This window comes from Ctenocephalides felis, unplaced genomic scaffold (assembly GCF_003426905.1).
Source record: "Ctenocephalides felis isolate EL2017-DRISC unplaced genomic scaffold, ASM342690v1 CF-g0.4_SCAFFOLD_01886, whole genome shotgun sequence".
In the NCBI taxonomy this organism is placed as follows: Eukaryota; Metazoa; Arthropoda; class Insecta; order Siphonaptera; family Pulicidae; genus Ctenocephalides; species Ctenocephalides felis.
Genome location: NW_020538040.1, coordinates 5,082,176 through 5,101,677, shown reverse-complemented (window position 1 = coordinate 5,101,677; position 19,502 = coordinate 5,082,176). Strand labels below are relative to the sequence as shown.

At 24.6% G+C, this 19,502-nt stretch overlaps 1 protein-coding gene across 1 annotated transcript in view; it reads right to left on the bottom strand.

The window, feature by feature from the left end:
• LOC113378516 (nascent polypeptide-associated complex subunit alpha, muscle-specific form-like) overlaps nt 1-19,502 on the bottom strand; it is a 109,500-nt gene that overhangs the window by 31,879 nt on the left and 58,119 nt on the right. Inside the window, exons 82-114 of the mRNA XM_026619058.1 lie at nt 18,708-18,713; nt 18,515-18,598; nt 17,734-17,763; nt 17,527-17,532; nt 17,321-17,404; nt 16,623-16,652; nt 16,452-16,463; nt 16,250-16,336; nt 14,519-14,566; nt 14,249-14,275; nt 13,537-13,572; nt 10,177-10,212; nt 9,570-9,596; nt 9,463-9,498; nt 9,214-9,249; nt 8,552-8,596; nt 6,946-6,975; nt 6,778-6,807; nt 5,859-5,942; nt 5,738-5,767; nt 5,654-5,659; nt 5,482-5,565; nt 4,151-4,180; nt 4,053-4,058; nt 3,869-3,952; nt 3,771-3,800; nt 3,600-3,611; nt 3,394-3,483; nt 3,240-3,287; nt 2,949-2,975; nt 997-1,023; nt 890-925; nt 755-790 (exon numbers count right to left, since the gene is read on the bottom strand). Of these exons, the coding sequence (XP_026474843.1) occupies nt 755-790; nt 890-925; nt 997-1,023; nt 2,949-2,975; nt 3,240-3,287; nt 3,394-3,483; nt 3,600-3,611; nt 3,771-3,800; nt 3,869-3,952; nt 4,053-4,058; nt 4,151-4,180; nt 5,482-5,565; nt 5,654-5,659; nt 5,738-5,767; nt 5,859-5,942; nt 6,778-6,807; nt 6,946-6,975; nt 8,552-8,596; nt 9,214-9,249; nt 9,463-9,498; nt 9,570-9,596; nt 10,177-10,212; nt 13,537-13,572; nt 14,249-14,275; nt 14,519-14,566; nt 16,250-16,336; nt 16,452-16,463; nt 16,623-16,652; nt 17,321-17,404; nt 17,527-17,532; nt 17,734-17,763; nt 18,515-18,598; nt 18,708-18,713 (1,320 nt within the window). The remainder of the gene's footprint in view (nt 1-754; nt 791-889; nt 926-996; nt 1,024-2,948; nt 2,976-3,239; nt 3,288-3,393; nt 3,484-3,599; nt 3,612-3,770; nt 3,801-3,868; nt 3,953-4,052; nt 4,059-4,150; nt 4,181-5,481; nt 5,566-5,653; nt 5,660-5,737; nt 5,768-5,858; nt 5,943-6,777; nt 6,808-6,945; nt 6,976-8,551; nt 8,597-9,213; nt 9,250-9,462; nt 9,499-9,569; nt 9,597-10,176; nt 10,213-13,536; nt 13,573-14,248; nt 14,276-14,518; nt 14,567-16,249; nt 16,337-16,451; nt 16,464-16,622; nt 16,653-17,320; nt 17,405-17,526; nt 17,533-17,733; nt 17,764-18,514; nt 18,599-18,707; nt 18,714-19,502) is intronic.

The window sequence follows — 19,502 nt, the reverse complement described above, 5'->3', positions numbered from 1 at the left end:
TGGGAATAATTAAACCTGAATTATTAAACTTAATTTTAATTTTAATTTCAAAATTATCTGAACATAATTGCAGCAAATACGATAAATTTAGAAAAAGGAGATTGTGGTAAGAGGGTGAAAATTTAGTGTTGTATGTATTCTTGTATCGCATTATATAAAAAAAAAACATTATTAAGTCCAAGTGTTAAATCATAAAAACAATTTTGTTAAGAGTAAACAATCGATTCCTATCAGAATTATAAAAAAATGGAGGATAAATAGAAGATACAAAAAACTTCGTTTGTACGAAATATGCAGAATAAAATTACGAATAAAATGATATATAAATCATTAAGTCTGTTCATATAATTTACTCAAGATTTTCCAATTGAATTTTTTAATTACAACTTGCCTGTAGGCCACACCGTGCGAAATTTCAAGTTGCTATATATCGGAAAAAAACTAAGAATTTTGAGACCTTTCTGAGATGTTTTTTTTACAGAAATATCGAATAAAATTAAAACTAAAAAAAATCGATCAAGTCGTTTTAGAGAAGTATTAAAAACTAACGCCATCTATGATGTAAAGTTTAATAAATATAATTTATCATATATATACGTACTGGAGTGTATCCTTCAACACGTGGCACAGAAGCATCAGCAAATGCCTGCAAAGAAAAAAAATTATATATATATATATATATATATATATATTGATGGGTGTTTTTGTTTGTCTAATTAAGATTTTTAATAAAAATTTTAAATTATAAACTCACCGCTTGCAACTGTCTTGGAGCCATACGTCTGCCACGCTGGAAATAGTTTTAGAAATTATAAATATATATATATATATACATATATATAATATATAATTATATATAATTATATTATATATAATTTATAAATTTTACCGGTGACGGCCGACGAGGTGTCGTCTCCAACGCAGCCTAGAAAATAAAATAAATTCATAATACATAAATTATTAAATACATAAATATATTTTCAAAATCCAACCCACCATTCTTATTTGTTGTAAACGAGCATCCTGAAAAATATATAAAAACAAAATTAATTTAAAAAAAAAACAAATACATTAATAACTATAAATTATCAATTTAAGGACCGATTCTGCCGCACAACAGACGAATGTTATGGCAAGGCCATGTTCCATATATTATGCTACTGAATCATACTGAATACTGTCAAAATGTCATGTATTTGCTGTGCATTCAGGCGTTTTACACACAAACTGCAATGTCACTCGTATGTTATGAAGCTGAGTCAGAAAGACCCTGTTATCTAATGTTGTTTTTTGACATTTGTGCGGTTTCCAATTTAGGTTTTCTATCGGAGAACCTGAGAAATACGCCTGACTGCACAGCAACCGCATGGCTTTTGGCAATATTGAGTATGGAAATTTCTTCATCGTTCCTTTAATTTATTTAATAAGACATTTCTATATTCAAAAGTCTATTACGTTACACGAGTGAGATAAAAGATATAACGCAGCGAGTGAAGGAAAGAGAAAGATATAGTTTTAGATTTCAAGGCAAAAAGAGTAAAAGAGAGAGACTTATACGCAACTGTATAGTGTGACAGAGAAAGATATATGTGTAGGTAAATGTTGAGAGTTATTTGTGAAATTGAAAAATATATTATAATAATATATGTATAATAAAATAATAAATAATATTATTACTCACATAAGCAGACATTGGCTTGGCAGCAGGACACACTTTCTGCATTTAAAAAAAAAATAATTATAAATAAATAAATATATATATATATACATTTATATCTGGGTGGTCCTTAATATGGACATTTTGGAATTTCTTTGCACCCAAGAGCTCAAATGCTTCCAAATTAATAAAAAAAAATATTCTCTAAAGTTTTCTTCTAATATTAATATTTATACAGTTCGCAATTCAATTAAAAGTTTCGTATATTTATTATTAACATATGTCATTGAGTAAATTCTTGCGCCATCTGTGATAGCATTTGTAAACTCAAACATAGTGACTCTTAAAATATTTATAAATCACTCATCCTCTAATTAATTTCATGTAGATTGTTTAATAAAGTATTTACTTTTGAGAGATTTTCTTTTATTAGTTTGAAAGCATTTGAGCTCTTAGAAGCAAAGAAATTCGAAAATGTCCATATTAAGGACCACCCTAATATATAGGTATATATATATATATATATATTATAAAACTTACAGGTGACGGCCGACGAGGTGCCTCTTCAAACAAAGCCTAAAACCAAAAAAAACATTATGTATAAATTATTATATATATACATATATATATATATATATATATATATATATAAATATATATATATATATATGTGTGTGTGTGTGTGTGCGTTGATAGTTTTGTTGACAAAAGATTAAAATAGAAAGTTATTCAGTAAAAGTTTGGACACTTAATGTGTGTCGTCATCATTCAGTAATCTAAAAAAACATAATAACAATAGTTGAAATTAAATTTAAAAATGTAAAAAGGAGAACATTTTATATATACCAACTCAAAAAAAAAAAAATTATATAAAATTTATTAAACACTAAACTTGTTCAAAAGAACAACAAAACTAACAATAATTAATAAAGAGAGAAATTAAAAAAGCATATAATGCCCTTCTAACAATGCGTGATGTTCGCTCGCAATGCATAGAAACACAAATTCAAGGTTACGCGACACGTGCGGTAGAGTGAGTGGTTGCGGGGTGAAACAAAAAAAGAATGAGAAACAGAAAAAAAGATATAACGTACAATATTGTATATAACACTGTAAAGAATTACTTTTAATGAAATTTATAATGACTTTGTAACTGTCATGTAAAAGATGAGAAGAATTCCGTTTGTTGACACAAGAGGTATTAAGGGATATAGGTAACGACTCAAATATCTTTTAATATAAATATATATATATATATATATATATATATATATACATATTTGCAACTCACCGCTTCCAATTCCTGTAGGCGAGCATCCTGAAAAATATATTATAACAAAATTAATTTTCAAAATCAATATTTATAAAAATGCTTATTAAATAACAAGTTATCAATTTAAATGATATTTGATCAATCGAGAGAGTCCGCGATTGTCGTCGGCAAAGTTCGCTCAAACATGTAACGAGCTTGAGCACTCTACATATACAACGAAAAACATATGAGGACTTGCATTTATTATATATATATATATATATATATATATATATATATATATATATATAAAATAAAATATTTACTCACAACACGATACACTGGTGGTCTTCTAGGCGACCTAGCAGGACACACTCCCTAAATAATAAAATATTATTTATAATAATTATATTTAAATATATATATATATATATATATATGTATATATATATTTATATATATATATATATATATATCATCTTACAGGTGGTGTATATCCACCAAAACTAGGAACAGATGGTTCACCAATACTCGAATATCCACTCAAATCTGGAGACGATACATCCATCACTTCCTAAAAAATATAACAAAAAAATTCACTACCAAGGCTTAAAATTATAATTTTGATAAATAATAATAAATATGTTGCAAATAAATAATTAAAAATGTCGTTAACAATCGTTGACTTACCGCTGGACTCGCCTGAAACAAAAAGAAATTTTGGTAAAGTTTTAAATTAATAAATCTATGTTTCGTATTTGAAATTAAAATACTGTTAATTTTGACTTTATGATAAATTAGTTTGGAAATGGAAGCAAAAATATTTGTTAGATGTTTTAAAGAAATGTGTCTGATACTTACATAGTCTCGTGGACGTGGGTAAGGACCAATCTGTAACAAATTTAAATAAAATAATTATAATTTACATATACAATATATAAAAATTTACAATTCCTTACCGGTGTAAATGCATTACGATAAGGAATGGATGCATCTAAACTCGAAATGCCACTCACGTCTGGTCCCGTTAAATCAGATACATCCTAAAACATAAATCATTTCAATATACATTCAACAAAAAACATTTCAGGCAATATTTCAATTTTATAACGATGTTACTACACGCACTCCCCCTCGACTTACACTCATCTGAAATAAAAGAAACAAACATGATTTTATGATAAACTCGATACAAAAATATTTGCTAAATATATATTTTTAAGAATGTATTTGAAACTCACATAATTTCGTGGACGTGGACATGGACCCATCTGAAATTATAAATATTATTAATTAATAAATGAGTATTCATTCTAATTAACAAGAAGCATTACTAATAATAAATTAAATGAGTAGAATTATATAAGAGTCAGAACAAATATTATATTTTCATTGGTGACCATTTTTTGCAAAGGGTTTAATGGTAAAGTTAAATTATTGAGTAGTTAGTTTAATAAAAATTGATTTATTAGTAAAAAATAATAATGATTCCTAACATAGAATTATTGTAAGCATAAAAGACAAGTATTTGTTTACTGTCTAGTTTGTTTCGTCGGATATTTTTTGATACATTTTCTTGTTTATGTATAAAAGGTCATCTAAATTGGAACTAATTTGCCCCAGAATTTCAATGTAATTTTATTTGGAGTCTAATATTCATGATTATTGAATTAATTATTTCAATTATATTAATTTATTTATTAAATTAAATACTTTAAAAAGTCTTTATTTAAAATTGTCGTAAGAAAACCTAAACTAAAATATCATGTAACTTAAATATAAAGTGTCTATAATACTTGTGTATCATAGAATTACTTTTAGCTTCTTCTGTACTTTCTTTTTTTAATCATATTACATAAATAGAAAACATATAAATTTTGATGAAAACTACAAAAAAAATCAGTGAAAATGCAAATGTATATAAATATCGTAAATAAATTATACTCGGTGATTTTTTATATTATTAACAAATATTTCAAGTTTATGATTTAAACGTTTTTCTCAATTAGTACTTTATTCAATTTTAGTTTGTTATTTTTCTTTATTCGTCTATCCTAAATTTCGTTCTGACAACACTAGATAGAAAGAGAGGGATGCATACACAACCGTGTGAGCGAGTGAGCAAGATATATGCATAGTGCGGTTAATACTAAATATAAATATCAAAAGTTGGGAACATATTTTAATTATTTGAACAAGTTTTATCATTTATAACACTAACCAAAAAAATGTAATTATATAAAGATATTGTATTATTTTATATCTTCTAGCATACTTTTTTTTATCCAGAAATACATAAAAATCGATCACGTGATCAATGGACGCCTCCTTATTAATTATAGTTAACTTAATTAAGTAAAAAATTACACTAGGCATTAAATGCAATTCAAATACAAGTATCTTTCTCTGTTGTTTTGTACACCAAATCAAATTTTAGTCATTTTACATAGCGTAATGTGTTGCAAATGAGTATTATATTTACGAGTAATATAATATTCCATTATAATTTTTTTTTGTTTTGTAGAAAGGAAAAAAACTTATATCTTATAATAAATATGTTATAATTTCTTACCGGTGAAAATCCACTACGATAAGGAATGGATGCATCTAGAGTTGATTCAACACTAATTTCTGGTGCAGATAAATCACGAACACCCTAAAACACACAACATTTTTATATATTTTAATATTAATCATTATTAGAACTTTAACAATGTTGCTACAAGCACTCCCCCTCGACTTACACTCATCTGAAACAAAAGAAATTAGATGTTATTGAGAATATAAACATATTTTCTTCGATATACACAATTGTGAACAAAACTTACATAATTTCTTGGACGTGGCGCTGGTCCCATCTGAAATAAAAAATAATGTAAGCACATTTATATTTAATTATATTTATATATATATATATATATATTAATAAATATTTTTAATATATTTTACCGGTGAAAATGCAGTACGATAAGGAATGGATGGTGCACGACTTGAAACTTCACTTACATCAGGAGCCGAAACGTCCATTACAGTCTGTAAAATATTATATTTGTATAAATTATATTTATACATGTAACATTGTTTATAAAATTTGCAGTATAAAAAAATGACAATTTTTCATATAAAAAAGTAGCAGATATCTCTATTAAAGTATAATTAATTTGTATTCAAATGATAATTTTTAAGCTAATAAATTGTATCTAATTCAAAATCTGTATAGCTACAAAAGTAACAATCACGTAACACAGAGGTAACTTACAGTTCGTTAACTCTTTGTTACTCAAATGTTGCGTCAATGAAACGTAAATGTTTCATATACTTAGTAAAATGTTTCGTATACTTTTGTTAGTGTAAACGGTAAGTGGTTTTAATTTTGTTTCATGGCAAATGGCTTTATTTTTGTTTTAAGGCAAACTGGAAAAAAATAAAATAAATTCAAAAATTAACTTAAGTCTAATATAAATTGAAATATGTATAACGGTTCTAAACTAATTGTTGTGCCAATGAAATGTAAATATTATACGTAATATTTCACAGACGCTAAATGGATATGATTTATTAAATAAATTAATAAACTGTGAAGAATTTTAAAATATTAAAATAAAGTCAGGAAAACAATTATAAACTAATTCTAATGTAAATTAAAATCCGTATTACTACGTAACACAGAGGTAACATTCAGTTAGTTTGTTACATAGGTAATTGTTGCGTCAATCAAACGTAGATATTACGTACACTCACAGACTTATAAAGTCTATATAGTAATAAGAATACAAACTTAACATTAATATAAAATGATCTTTTATTAATTTCAGAAAAAAAAATCAAAAAGTATAAAATAGAATTGATTAATTAGTATTAAACTTACCGGGTCCATTCTTGGAATTACTGGTGACCTCTGTCGGAAAAAAATGATTATAATCAAATAATTTGAAATCATATAAATAATTATTAATATTTATATTGTATATACATTATATATATATATATATATATATATATATATATATATATATATAAAGATATGTAAACTTACACGGCCAGCCAATCTTGGACACGGACCAGTCTGAAATAAATAATATTATTGATGATTATATTAAAGACATGTATATTTAACCAATTTTAACAGTGAGTATAAAACGCAAAAATTAATTAATAATAACATTTACTGCAAATCTTTATTTCTATCTGTATATGATTTTAACTGAAACATCTCAGAAGATAAAAATTATTATGTGTGTACAAAAAAATAAAAGTATTAATTATGCAACAGTGGCTTTTTATATGTAGTTTATTAGTACGTATATGCTCCAAATAACTTTTTACGTTATTCAAATTTTATTATAGTTCAAAATTAATAAAAATTACGTGAGTGTGAAACTCACAAAATTTGTTTTTATGTAAAAAATTTCAATTTTTAACAAAGATTTTCTTAATTTTCATATTTAAGTAAACAAAATAAAATTTGTTACATAAAAGTATCCTAAAAGTAACGAAACACATTCTTATCATAGTGTTACACCATTTCAGACATTTCTAGATATATATTGTTTGAATTTGATTTGAACTTATAAAAATATTGATTTTAATGTTTATATTAATACTACTAGAAAATTTAAACATTACGAAATTTGTTTATAATATTACTTAATTATGAAAATTTAAAATAAAATAAAATAAAATATAAAATAAAAGTAAATAAATAAAGTAATAATAAAAAAATATTTTCTTATAATTAGTGCTATCAAATTGAAGTTTGTCACACAAAAGTATCGTGAAAGGTTCGAAACTTGTTTCTATAACCATGTTACATCGCTGTTTCATTACATTAAATTATTCAATTTTATGACATATTTTTTAATTAAAATTTAAATTCATAATAAGTATTTCTTAAATTTTTATAATAACGTTTATATAGGAAAAATTATTTGAACTTATCACACAAAAGTTTCGAAAATATTACGAAACACGTTTATATATTATGTAAAATTTTATTTAAACACAAATTTATTATATTTCAGATAAAAGTTCAATTTATAAAAAAATAGTATAATAGCTACACTATTATATTATTGTTATTATAATAGTTATTTAAATTTAAATTTACAAAAAATACTGTCTTTACTATCATATTAAAATTAAAGTTTGTTACGCATAAGTTACAAAACACATTGTTACATCGCAGTTACGTTATTGTAGTTACAAAATTTTACTATATGTTTTTATGAAAATTAATTAAATTCTTAAGAAGAATTATGTTTATTTCTTATTATTTTATTTTTATATTTATGCACTAAAATTAAAATTTGTTACACACAAGTATAGTAAAAGTTACGTGACTCATTTCCACGACTATGTTACATAGCTGTTACGTTAAAATAACTCTTTTAAATACATTAATAACTAATATACATTTGTTACATTGATGTTACGTTGAAATTTAGGTAATTGAATTAAATATAATATTCAAATTGTATGCAAAACTATTGAAATATATGTTTTAAAATTAAAATTTGACACACGAAGTATCGGAAATTATGTAACATATATCTACGTGTAAGTTACAATGCTGTTACGTTGAAATAACGTTTTCACATTAATAACTAATTAATACAATTATAAATTTAATAAAAAAAACTTACCGGAGTATAACCACTAACACGAGGAACTGAAACGTCTGCCAAAGCCTAAAAAATAAATGAAATGAATAGATTACATTTTTTTATATTTTTATTAATTTTGGTAACAATTTGTTTAAACACGTATATACTTTCAATATATCATTGGAATGGTAATTAAATGATCTATAAATCTGTATATAACGTTTAATAAACTTTTTAACAAAATTAAATACTAAAAATGTGAAAACTAAAATTTAGTATCAAATTGTCAGCCATGGGTGGATTTCATTGGATGCATTTCTTTATATTTGGATCAAATTTCTAAATAATTTATTCAAACACGTATATACTATTATATATCATTAGAAAAGGCAATAAAATTATCTACAAATCTGTATAAAACGTTTAAAACTTTTTGAAGCAAAATTGAACAGGAAAAATATGTGAAAACTAAGATTTACTATCAAATTAATAATGGATGGATTTCATTGATTACATTTTTTCATATTTTTATTAATTTGTTAATAATTTGTTTAAACACGTAAATATTTTAATATATCATCAGAAAGGTGATAAAATTATTTACAAATCTGTATATAACGTTTAAATAATAATAATTAATATTAAACAATTCAGCATTTTTAATGTGACTAAAAATAATATTCAATTAAAAATTTACTAACAGCTTCCAATTCCTCTGACGTCAAACGCCTTGGAGGCTAAAAAATAAAAAATAAACAAAAATTAAAAAAATAATTATATAACATCATTTTATGAAAAATAACCAAAGTTGATTAGATGTTATTTTTAACGTAGTTGTTACGTGTAAATTTGAACCGAAGCTAAAATTTGAAAAAGAGATATTATACATTATGTTACGTAATAGATATAAATTATATATAATTATATTATATATAATTTATAAATTTTACCGGTGACGGCCGACGAGGTGTCGTCTCCAACGCAGCCTAGAAAATAAAATAAATTCATAATATATAAATTATTAAATACATAAATATATTTTCAAAATCCAACTCACCATTCTTATTTGTTGTAAACGAGCATCCTGAAAAATATATAAAAACAAAATTAATTTAAAAAAAAAAACAAATACATTAAAAAACTATAAATTATCAATTTAAAGACCGATTCTGCCGCACAACAGACAAATGTTATGGCAAGGCCATGTCCCATACATTATGCTACTGAATCATACTGAATACTGTCAAAATGTCATGTATTTGCTGTGCATTTAGGCGTTTTACACACAAACTGCAACGCCACTCGTATGTTATGAAGCTGAGTCAGAAAGACCCTGTTATCTGACTGCACAGCAACCGCATGGTCTTTGTCAATATTCAGTATGGAAATTAATTTATTTAATAGGGCATTTCTATATTCGAAAGTCAATTACGTTGCACGAGTGAGATAAAAGATATAACATAGCGAGTGAAGGAAAGAGAAAGATATAGTTTTAGATTTCAAGGCAAAAAGAGTAAAAGAGAGAGACTTATACGCAACTGTATAGTGTGACAGAGAAAAAATATTATAATAATATATGTATAATAAAATAATAAATTATATTATTACTCACATAACTAGACATTGGCTTGGGAGCATAAATGATAAATAATATTATTACTCACATAAGCAGACATTGGCTGGGCAGCAGGAGGCACTACCTGCATTTAAAAAAAAATATAATTATAAATATATATATATATATATATATATATATATATTATATATATATATGAGTGAGTTCTTGAGGGCGATACATCAAACAAAGAAAAGCCAAAGATTTATAAAATAATCTTTATTTCCAAACGTTTCGACATTCAATTTAATGTCATCATCAGTGGATCTAAAAACAGTATGAAAATTAGCATATCTAGGTACTTATAATATATGTGGATTGGTAAAGTAACTATACAATAAGAGAAAAATTAACAAACAGCAACACTTAACAACAAACCAAATATAAAAGATAGGAAAGGTAGTAGAGACTAGAATTAAATGAATAATTAAAAAGTATAGGCAAAAATATTTAAGTACACTCATATAAACCTACGCATATATACATATATATACATACACATATACACACATATACTACATATATATATATACATATATACATATACATGCATATATCCATATACACACACATATACACATATAATACACACATATATATACAGATACAACAATATATACCTATATATGTACACATATACATGTAAGACTATACACATATAAATATACGTATATACATATATGCAACGTGCATGCATATTCACAACGACGTACATGTACATGTATGAACCATACATATACTCATACCTATCTATGTAACTATAGCTATACACGTATACACATACATATACGCATAAACATGTATATATACATATATACACACATATATATATATACATATAAATACATACATATATATATATATATATATACACACAATACATATATATACATATGTACATAAATGCTCACAAATATATATATATATATATATATATATATACATACACATATACATATACATACATGCATATATACGTATATACAATTACATGTATACACATATACATATGCACATACATACAAACATACATGTAAATAAGTAATATACATATATATACATACATACATATAAATACATATATATATATATATATATATATATATAAACATACAATATATGTAAACTCGTATATATGTAAAGCAAACAAATTATTTATGAAGATGGATAATACATATAAAATACAAGTGGACTTACATTACGTTGGTTGGTTACATATAGAGAAGTGTACACAGCACTAGAGATTGGCACTAACATTTATACAACTAACTTGTCAGCACTATGCATTTTTTATATAATTTTTTTGTATGATGTAAACAGAAAAATGATAGTTTTATTAGAACAAAAATGTAAGTAGAATTATGTAATTTCTGCCACGACTTCTGTACTTTGCTAGTACCGAGGCATGTATAAAAGTCACCACATGTTTTGAGAGATTTTTAAGGGTCATTCCAGGATTGTTATGGGCGGGTAGGTAGAAAATAGTCGGAAATTGAAACTAGTAATGTTAGGCTAGGTTTGTATGGTTAGAATTAGGAGAAAAAAAAAATTGGAAATGTTATTTAGTATTACTAAGTAGTTATACTAATAACTCAAAAATCTAAAATAAAAAATTTTTAAGGTTTATAAATGATAAAAAATTATAAAAACCGCAGACAATCGAATTATCACCAATTGGTTCCAAAAACCTACTTGGTCGGGTAGGTATTTAAATTATCATTCTTACCACCCTTCTAGCATGAAGATAGGCACTATTATTAATTTAGTCGACCATGCCATCCTACTCTCAGACAAATTATATAAAAAATGCATAGTGCTGACAAGTTAGTTGTATAAATGTTAGTGCCAATCTCTAGTGCTGTGTACACTTCTCTATATGTAACCAACCAACGTAATGTAAGTCCACTTGTATTTTATATGTATTATCCATCTTCATAAATAATTTGTTTGCTTTACATATATACGAGTTTACATATATTGTATGTTTATATATATATATATATATATATATATATATATATATATATATGTATTTATATGTATGTATGTATATATATGTATATTACTTATTTACATGTATGTTTGTATGTATGTGCATATGTATATGTGTATACATGTAATTGTATATACGTATATATGCATGTATGTATATGTATATGTGTATGTATATATATATATATATATATGTATATATATATATATATATATTTGTGAGCATTTATGTACATATGTATATATATGTATTGTGTGTATATATATATATATATATATGTATGTATATATATGTATATATATATATGTGTGTATATATGTATATATACATGTTTATGCGTATATGTATGTGTATACGTGTATAGCTATAGTTACATAGATAGGTATGAGTATATGTATGGTTCATACATGTACATTTACGTCGTTGTGAATATGCATGCACGTTGCATATATGTATATACGTATATTTATATGTGTATAGTCTTACATGTATATGTGTACATATATAGGTATATATTGTTGTATCTGTATATATATGTGTGTATTATATGTGTATATGTGTGTGTATATGGATATATGCATGTATATGTATATATGTATATATATATATGTAGTATATGTGTGTATATGTGTATGTATATATATGTATATATGCGTAGGTTTATATGAGTGTACTTAAATATTTTTGCCTATACTTTTTAATTATTCATTTAATTCTAGTCTCTACTACCTTTCCTATCTTTTATATTTGGTTTGTTGTTAAGTGTTGCTGTTTGTTAATTTTTCTCTTATTGTATAGTTACTTTACCAATCCACATATATTATAAGTACCTAGATATGCTAATTTTCATACTGTTTTTAGATCCACTGATGATGACATTAAATTGAATGTCGAAACGTTTGGAAATAAAGATTATTTTATAAATCTTTGGCTTTTCTTTGTTTGATGTATCGCCCTCAAGAACTCACTCATATATTTCAACATCAAAATTAACTACTAAATCATATATATATATATATATATATATATATATATATATATACGGGTGGTCCTTAATATGGACATTTTCCAATTTCTTTGCATCCAAAAGCTCAAATGCTTCCAAATTAATAAAAAAATATTCTCTAAAGTTTTCTTCTAATATTAACATTTATACAGTTCGCACTTCAATTAAAAGTTTCGTATTTATTATTAAAATACGTCATTGAGGAAATTCTTGCGCCATCTGTGATAGCATTTGTGAACTCAAATATAGTGACACTTAAAATATTTATAAATCACTCATCCTCTAATTAAATCCGTGTGGATTGTATTTGAGCTCTTGGAAGCAAAGAAATTCGAAAATGTCCATATTAAGGACCACCCTAATATATAGGTGTATATATATATATATATATATATATATATAAAACTTACAGGTGACGGCCGACGAGGTGCCTCTTCAAACAAAGCCTAAAACCAATAAAAAACATTATGTATAAATTATAATATATATATATATATATATATATTATATATATATATATATATATGTGTGTGTGTGTTGATAGTTTTGTTGACAAAAGGTTAAAATAGAAAAACTCTTTATTCTAGTGAACGTTTGGACACTTAATGTGTGTAGTCATCATTCAGTAATCTATAAAAACACAATAACAATAGTTGAAATTAAATTTAAAATTTTTTAAATATATAACAAGAACTATATAAAATTTATTAAACACTAAACTTGTGCAAAAGAACAACATAACTAACAATAATCAATAAAGAGAGAAATTAAAAAAGCATACAATGCCCTTCTAATAATGCGTGATGTTCGCTCGCTGTGCATAGCAACACAAATTCAAGGTTACGCGACACGTGCGGTAGAGTGAGTGGTTGCGGGGTGAAACAAAATAAGAATGAGAAACAGAGAAAAAGATATAACGTACAATACTGTATATAATACTGTAAAGAATTACTTTTAATGAAATTTATAATGACTTTGTAACTGTCATGTAAAAAATGAGAGGAATTCCGTTTGTTGACACAAGAGGTATTAAGGGATATAGGTAACGAGTCAACTATCTTTTATATATATATATATATATATATATATATATATATACATATAAATATATTTGTAACTCACCGCTTCCAATTCCTGTAGACGAGCATCCTGAAAAATATATTGTAACAAAATTAATTTTCAAAATCAATATTTATAAAAATGCTTATTAAACAAGTTATCAATTTAAATGATATTTGATCAATCCAGAGAGTCGAGAGAGTTCGCTCAAACATGTAATGAGCTTGTGCACTCTACATATACAACGGAAGACATATGAGGACTAGCAGTTATTATATATATATATATATATATATATATATATATATAATATAAAATAAAATATTTACTCACAAAACGAGACACTGGTGGTCTTCCAGGCGACCCAGCAGGACACACTCCCTAAATAATAAAATATTTGTAATAATTATATGTAAATATATATAATATATATATATATATATATATATATATATATAAAAAATTATATACATATATATATATATATATAACTAATACTATATATATATACTATTACTAATAGTTATGTAAATGTAAAAACATTGGATGATATTGCAACAAAATCGACGTGATTACTTTAAAATTACTTTGAACAATAATTTAATTAATATGTGAGCATTTACTTACATAAGGTGAAGCACGTCTTGGAGGCTGTAACAATGAAATATTATTAATACTTAATATATATATATATATATATATATATATATATATATATATATATATATATATATATATATATATATATATATATATATATTGAATGGTAGAGTCTTGGATTTGTGTATATTTTGTAGAGTTTCGAACAAGAATCCAAAAATAATACAAAATAAAAAACAAGAAAAGTTTTTAATAAACAATTTCTTTATTTAATTATTTGTTTTACTGTCGACGTTTCGGAACTAGGTACGTTCCATCTTCAGGACAACTGTCAAGAAACATGATCTTGATGAGATTTTAGCAAACAATATGTTTAGGAAAAGAAAATAGATTTTTCTTAAATAATAAATTAATTGCAAAAAAAAAATATATATAATAATGTACAGAAATATGTTAATATGATCACAATGAAAATGATAAAAATGATAAAAATAAATGAGTGGATTATCAGAACAGGATATTAAACATAATAGAAAATTTTTTGAAAGTTATGGAAAATTTTTTTAAGAAAAGGTTAATGACAAAGTTGAATTAATTACCTGTATGTTTGAATATATGTTAGCACTTTTTCACTAAACAAGTTTTTTAACAAAAATGAATTTGTGAGTTAATTTTCCGCCGAATAATTAGATTTTGTAAATCAAAATTACTAAAAGATTTGTCTTTTTTAAAATTATTATTTGAAACACAAATAATATTGTTTTTTAGATGTTGTGCGATTGGCTTTTGAAAATTAACTAATTGAAACTGGTGTGTCATTTGTAACACGTGTAAACACTTGAACGAAAGCTGTGAGATTGTATGTGTGTGTTTTTATATGTTAGGGTGTGAATACTTAAATTGTTGATCTTAAAAGAAAGTCGATATTAATTGTTTGTCAAAAAGTGTAAAAAATTTAAATATGAATCATGTAATAGGTTGTGATCTGATCTAATGTTGACACTGTTAGAAACATTTATAAGAATAAGACAACTCTCCGCGAATAATCTCCTAAAGATGCAACTTTCATGATATAAGATCTTTGGAGTGAAATTAAATGAATGGGCGTTTTCAATAGAGTGTTGTACTAGGGTACTTTTGAAATTTTTTTGTTTGTGGTGGACCACACTTAGTTCATGTTGTCTCATTCTTTTGTGTAAATATTGCGAAGTTTGTCCAATATATTGAAAAGCACAGTCATTACAAGAAACAGAATATACTACATTAGTATTGAAATTGGATGGGGTAGGGGATTTAATGTTCGTAAAGAATTGGTTGAAGGAGTGTAAGGATGAGCCTGATACTAAAATGTTTTCTTCTAACAAATTTTTTTATTTTGTATTATTTTTGGATTCTTGTTCGAAACTCTACAATATATATATATATATATATATATATATATATATAGTAAAATTATCATCTTACTGGTGTATATGCACCAAAACTAGGAACAGATGGTTCACCAATACTCGAATATCCACTCAAATCTGGAGGCAATACATCCCTCACTTCCTAAAAAATATACCAAAAAAATTCGCTACCAAGGCTTAAAATTATAATTTTGATAAATGATAATAAATATTTCACAAATAAACAATTAAAATGTCGTTAGCAATCCTCAACTTACCGCTGGACTCGCCTGAAACAAAAAGAAAATTTGGTAAAGTTTTATATTTATAAATCTATGTCTTATATTAGAATTTGAAATAATAATAATTTTGATTTTATGATAAATTATTTTGGAAATAAAATCAAAAATATTTGTTAGATGTTTTAAAGAAATGTGTTTGATACTTACATAGTCTCGTGGACGTGGGTAAGGACCAATCTGTAAATTAAAAGAAAATGACTATAATATATATAAAATTTTTGTTTTATTTTTAATCGTATATTCTAAATTTAGTAGGGACCCCACTAGAGTGAAAGAGAGCGACGTATACACAAACGTGTGAGCGAGTGAGTAAGATATATACATAGTGGTGTCAATACTAAGAATGAATACCGATAATTTATATTTTAATTATTCACACAATTAATATCAATTGTAACACTAAGCAATGATAATGTAAATTATATAAAATTTTTGTGTTATTTTATGCAAGATGCTTGCTGTTGTTTTTCTTTCAGTGTATATTACAATCAGAACGCTTATTAATATTTGAACGTAAATACTTTCTGCAATTTGACTATGTTACACTTTCATAAAAGTATATTCATTTTTAAATCGATTTAATATATAAATCATAAATACTGCTGTCTCTGTTCTTCTCAAAGCTGATTTCAGTCATAAGTCTTTTATCAAGGGGCTTTAATCAAGAAGTCTTTGTCAAAAAGTATTGCATTAAAAATGAAATATCTGTTAAAAATCCCATGCATTACGGTTAGTTTGGTTTTAAACACGTACGTAGTTTTGTCAGAAAAAAATATAATTGTTTATATATATGTATATATATATATATATATATATACAATATAAATTCATGTATAATTTCTTACCGGAGTAAATGCATTACGGTAAGGAATGGATGCATCTAAACTCGAAATACCACTCATGTCTGGTCCAGTTACATCAGAAACATCCTAAAACATACAACATTTCAATATATTCTCATCAAACAACATTTCAGACAATATTTCAATTTTTTAAATCATTATTAGAAGAACTGTCTTGATGTTGTTACAAGCACTCCCCCTCGACTTACACTCATCTGAAACAAAAGAAATCAAAGTTACTATTTATATACAGTAACATTAATGTATGAAATTTGATAACTAAATTATATTGTTATATGTTTATGTTGAAGTAATTTGAAATTAAGATTTTATAAAACTTATTGTATGAGAAAAATATAGTTTTGTTTATATGTATATACTATTATAAATATATAAAATTTAAAATATAGACTTACGAATGCAGCTGGACGTGGACATGGACCCATCTGAAATTATAAGTATTATCAATTAATAAATTAGTATTTATTCTAATTAACAAGCTGCATCACTAGTAATAAATTAAATGAATAGAATTATATAAAAGTCAAAAAAAAATTATATTATCATTGTAGACTATTTTTATGCAAAGGCTTTTAAGGTAAAGTTTAATCATTAAGTAGTTAGTCCAATAATAACTATTTTGTTTATTTCTTCATTTAATTTTTGTTTTTTCTTTTTTCGTCTATCCCAAATTTCGTTCTAACAACACTAGATAGAAAGAGAGCGAAGCATACACAACCGTGTGAGCGAGTGAGTAAGATATATGCATAGTGCGGTCCATACTAAATATAAATATAAAAAATTGGACAAATATTTTAATTATTTAAACAATTAATATCAATTGTAACACTAACCAATGATAATGTAATGTATTTTAAAGTTGTAATAAATTAATATCAATTTTAAATTAAAAACTAGGTGTGAGTGGTATTTTGCCTCAAGGCAAGTTGCATAAAGTTTTAGATATATGTAAATAATTAACTTAATAATAAGAAATCAATATACTAATTTAGGTGATTCATGATATTTGATTTTGTAGATTATTATTCTCTTTTGTACAATTTTGCACTTATATTTAAAAAATAATAAATATTAGAGAATCAAAACCAGAATAAGCAATATTTGCTCAAGATTTTGTCCCACAATTTATAGAAATATATTTATTTATACACTGTATTATATATTATAATTTCTTACCGGCGAGAATCCACTACGATATGGTATGGATGCATCTATAGTCGATACACCACTCATTTCTGGTACAGGTAAATCAGCAACAGGCTAAAATAGAAAACATTATAAAATACTTTCAACAAATTTAAAAAAAAAAATAATAATAATTTAATATTATATATCAAAAAGTTACTACGAGCACTCCCCTTCGACTTACACTCATCTGAAACAAAAGAAATTAAAATTAATTTATTTAATAAATATCACATTTCAAAATAAATCAGGCCAATTTGATAACATTTTTTTTTTTTAATTTGAGACCAAAATTGGAGCACGTAGACATATGTAACAAATAGATGTATGTGAGCGAAGATGAGATTTTATCAAAATTTCTAAAAAACGTCTAAACCGGTTTTTAAACATGCAAAAGCGAGTTGAAGAAATTCCATTATAATTATCCTATTTTCTTTTCATAATCATCAAAAAAAATTGTTTCCTAATTATTATAAAAATAGGTTATTAAACAACTTACAAAATTTCGTGGACGCCTAAATGGACCAATCTGAAAAACAGAAGTAATTTATTATATATATATATATATATATATATATAAAAGAAAAAAATTATTAGATTACTTAACATAATAAAAAAATTCAATAGACTTATTGATTTCTATACACAAAAATGTTCACCATAATTTATAATTATTATATTTTATTATTTTTATGTTTATTATTAGTATTTCTTTTTTTCTACAAATGTTTCAAATTCTATTAGTCGTTATTTATCATAATTATTAACACTATAAATATTGTTACCGTTGTCCAATTGTCTATCTTTATTATTATTATTATTTTATTTTACTAATTTTTCATTAAATTATAGATTTCGTTTAAAAAACCCTATTTTATTTTTCTATTGTATAAGTATTAGTTTCCTTTTAATCAAAATTGTAATATTTATATTACTTGAATTATTTAAACAGTTGTAACTGTAAATATATAAAAAAAGT